The sequence below is a fragment of the Sycon ciliatum genome, chromosome 3 (genome assembly GCF_964019385.1).
Source record: "Sycon ciliatum chromosome 3, ocSycCili1.1, whole genome shotgun sequence".
NCBI lineage: Eukaryota > Metazoa > Porifera > Calcarea > Leucosolenida > Sycettidae > Sycon > Sycon ciliatum.
Genome location: NC_088645.1, coordinates 35667714 through 35671802, shown reverse-complemented (window position 1 = coordinate 35671802; position 4089 = coordinate 35667714). Strand labels below are relative to the sequence as shown.

The 4089-nt window shown below is 49.5% G+C and overlaps 1 protein-coding gene across 1 annotated transcript in view; it reads right to left on the bottom strand.

Annotated features, from left to right (window-relative positions):
• Positions 1 to 3557, bottom strand: part of LOC135812073 (uncharacterized) — a 33540-nt gene extending 29983 nt beyond the window's left edge. Inside the window, exons 1-2 of the mRNA XM_065325402.1 lie at positions 3021 to 3557; positions 1 to 349 (exon numbers count right to left, since the gene is read on the bottom strand). The exon at positions 1 to 349 is cut by the window's left edge and continues 53 nt beyond it. Of these exons, the coding sequence (XP_065181474.1) occupies positions 1 to 349; positions 3021 to 3345 (674 nt within the window). The 5' untranslated portion in view covers positions 3346 to 3557. The remainder of the gene's footprint in view (positions 350 to 3020) is intronic.
• Between the last annotated feature and the right edge of the window lie 532 nt (positions 3558 to 4089).

The window sequence follows — 4089 nt, the reverse complement described above, 5'->3', positions numbered from 1 at the left end:
GGCCGTGCGCCGCCTGCCATGTCGCGTGCAATGGGCGACGGCGACGAGTCGGCTGCACTGCTTGCAACGGGCGCTGTGACGCTGACACTAACCGCGGCATTACCAGTACCACCACCACTGCCACTGCCGCTACTACTACTGGTGGCTGCCTGAGATGCGTTCAGTGGCTTTGATGGCGAGCTGCCGATGTCGTGGTTGGCTCTGAGCGGGCCCTGGGCGAATCCGAGGCGGCGCGGACGTACCTTCGGGCTGCCGTCGATCGCCAGCGGCGAGGATAGCGGTGCTGCGGTGGGGGTGCGTGGCATCTCCGTGTCAGCCGTCTGCCCCGCTGCCGTTACTGTCACTGTCACTGTGTGGTGGGGAGAGGGAGAGAGAGAGAGAGAGAGAGAGAGAGAGAGAGAGAGAGAGAGAGAGAGAGAGAGAGAGAGAGAGAGAGAGAGAGAGAGAGAGAGAGAGAGAGAGAGAGAGAGAGAGAGAGAGAGAGAGAGAGAGAGAGAGAGAGAGAGAATTGATAACGCCACATGTGTGTACACAAAACAACAGACACATTTGCACACAAAACAACAGACACTTTTGCACACAAAACAACAGACACATTTGCACACAAAACAACAGACACATTTGCACACAAAACAACAGACACATTCGTACACAAAACAACAGACACATTCGTACATAACACAACAGACACATTTGCACAGAAAACATGCATATACGCACACGTGCACTTACAGATTCAACCAACATTTACAATTTGATAACCGCAATCAATAAGACAAGCTGAATCGACATTTGTGTATACTAGTACTTTATTCATGCAATGTAGAACGGTGGAGACAATGTGCAATAAAACTTAAAACAATTTGTCATGCATATCCCGGGTTGATCCAATGGAATGTTTCGTGCATTCTAGATTTCCCGATGACGATGCACACGCCGTTTGATTACACACATGCCGTGGTCAGAATCCAAGGAATCCAACTCTGCACTTTCCCCAGTGAACACGGAACCAAATCTCCAACCTGAATTAGCCGGATATACAGCGTTTTGCTCTGAAAGCGACTGTTTGAATGGGGTGTTCTGTAGGATATACTGTGTTTTTGCCAAAAATGACCTAGCCATCAAATTCAGCTCGATGTGATCTTTCAGGTGGGTCAAAAATCTCGATTTTGAAGATTCGGCACGTACAGCGTTTTGTTCTCAAGCTCTTCATGCATGCATATGATGTATACCGTCTCGATCCCATGATATGTGCTTGCTCCATACACCTTGTGCACAGATACTGTTGCCCCATAACTCTGAACCACATGCATCTTGATGCGGGCAGCCAGAGATACGGCTTTGTGACGACACTTGTTCCCAAAAAAAACCGTGACAAAACGAGTAGTAATATTTCCACCCGACTTCGCCCTAAGTTGGCTCGGGAGACCTACGTGTTTGTGACTCCGGTGTCCGGATAACTAAGATATGTGAGTGTACAGTCAGACCTCGCTTAACCGCACACATCCGTTTTCCACAGAATTATCCGGATAGGCGAGGGAACCGGATAATCGAACACACATGCTGTATGTATGCATGCCGTATGCTGTAAATCGGTAACCAACGATTTTCTTCCAGATGGCGAGGGATCCGGATAAAAGAGGACCGGATAAGCGAGGTCTGGTTGTACAGAACTGTTGGGCGCCGAAGAACTGGGGGTCAGGCTCCAAGCCTAGGCCAGTCTTATCGCTACGTACAGCAGTCTATGCGCAGTGTAGGCATCGCGTATAAAGTGGTATGCTGTGCTTGGTCGGATTCTAGCCTGTTTGCTCTTCGGCGCTCGCCAGTACTGTATTGTTCGTATGCCCATTCTGGTACGGTATATTAATTTCACGTCTGTAACTCCAAACAGTGAGGAAAGTAACTTACCACATGTACTGCCAAACTGAGAGAAATAATTTCATGAAGAATGCGGACAGTTGTTTCACCTCTACGACTCTGGATTAGCAGCTGCTTGAATTATTTTGCCAAGCGCTCATTGATAATGATTATTGATTACGATGTAGATATTTGGCAAGGACTAACTCAGAGAGTAACATTATCACAGAGTAACAATATCACAGAGTGCTAATCTCGCAAAGGGCACGTACAGCGCCCACCGGAAGAGATCATGGAAAGCTAAATTTCCACCTGGAAGTCGACAACACATCCATAATGACCAAATGTTTCCGGACGCTTCACGTCCACCTCAAAAGAGTCAAGGAATCAAAACTAGCCTGAATAGGACAAAACGCAGCGTTGCTGCCAATGCTGGTACGAGGCGAAGAGCAGTAAATCGAGTACTGTACTCCGCAGAGCACAAGCAAACCCACGCGCTACGCTTGAAATCGCGGACGCTACGTTTGCGTTCGTAAGTGAAGAGTGGCGAAGCGCTACAGAGTATGGTTCCAGAACGCCCGCACGACAGCACCACGCTGTGCCCAAACCATTATTTTATTCTCTGCGTGCTTTCGAACAATTATCTATAAAGGGACCGGTGATCAATGCCGGAGGTGCGCATAGCGATGATACGCAGCTGGATGGAAACATTAATTTTTATGAACAACGCAGTATGCACAAGAAAACCTGACAAGCACTCGATGTCGTTCCTCGATCGTTCCACAGCCAAGCAGTCACACCTGCATAATTGACGATCGACAGGTACCCATTATTCCATAATGCCAATACTCAGCAATCATGTGTAAAGGGTCGATGCGTGCGTATCTTTATCTTTGACGGCCCAATGACGGGCCATACTCATAATAATTATAATACAAATCCAAACGGGGGAGTCGTAACAAATGCCGATGCCCGTATTCCAGCAAATGAGTTCTTGACAAAGAGCAATTATACTAAACGCAAAATAGGACGAAAACAGTCTGATCAAATCAAGCCGAAACCTGACTTGACAACCTGTTGGCGAGAGCTGCCAGGGGTGCACGATACGAAACAGAAATCAATATTCGACAGCATCCAACCAAGTCGCATGCTCGCAAGCTCACCTTCATCTCCGCTGCTGACCGGAGCTCGCCTCGTTGCTGCTGCTGCTGTTGGCGTTGTTTTCGCTATTGTTGCTGGCGCCGCCTCTGCACTTGCGCCGTTCCCTGAAGCTGTCTGCGTTGGCGCAGAGCTAGTTGGCGATTCGTCCGGCGCAGCTTTCCGAATCCGTATGCGTTCCAGAGTGTCCATGCGCCACATATGCCCACCTATTGATGATGCTGGCGATGGCGGAACAGCTGCTGCTGCTGCTTTCGGAGACGCCGTCGCTGCGCTACCGGTCGGAGTCGACGGCGTCGCTGTCCGCTGCTTCCTACTGAAAAACGCCATCGTGCTGCGCTACACTACTCACTAGGCTAGGGTCAGCGTACGGCAGCGTTGACGGAAGGAAGAGCTCGCCAGGGGCCCGAGCACGTTGGTCTAGCTACTAAGCTAGCGTGTTCAAAGCCCAGCGACAAAGCCCATCCGGGCAGTACTCCAGTAGAGATGGAGTGTGGTACAGTAGTAGCGGGGCCGGCTGGCGTGCCGCCTCGTTCTCTGGAACACGACAAGCAGCAAAACCCTTGTCGCTCGCACGCAAACTACCTTTTACTTCTGACATGATTTTTAGTTTTACTAGTAATAGCGCGAGATCCCGGGAGGCAACATCCGGCATGGAGAGATCTATCACATCACAGACTCGGTACAGTAGGGTCTACGACGGATTGCCGAAAACCAGTTTACAGAACGACAGTTCACCGAACGACTCTACCTCGAACAGCGATTCACTGTACGACATTTCACCGAAAAGCCTGCCTCACCGAAAAGACAATAATCAGGCTTCCGGCACGCTTGCACAGAGCTTGAGGTGGCGCTCTCCCGGGCCCCTTCTCGCCACCACCATCATCAGTTCGTTCACGATCACGGCGCCTGTGTCTTGACCACTGTACAGTGCAATCATAAAAATAATTATTATGTTTAGATACAGAGCCGTTTCAAATTCACCACGAAAGCAGTCCAAATGAAATAATTAATGAATATACCGGACCTTCGTAAGAACTTACTTGCACGTTCAAACACAGCAGCCATTTGTAC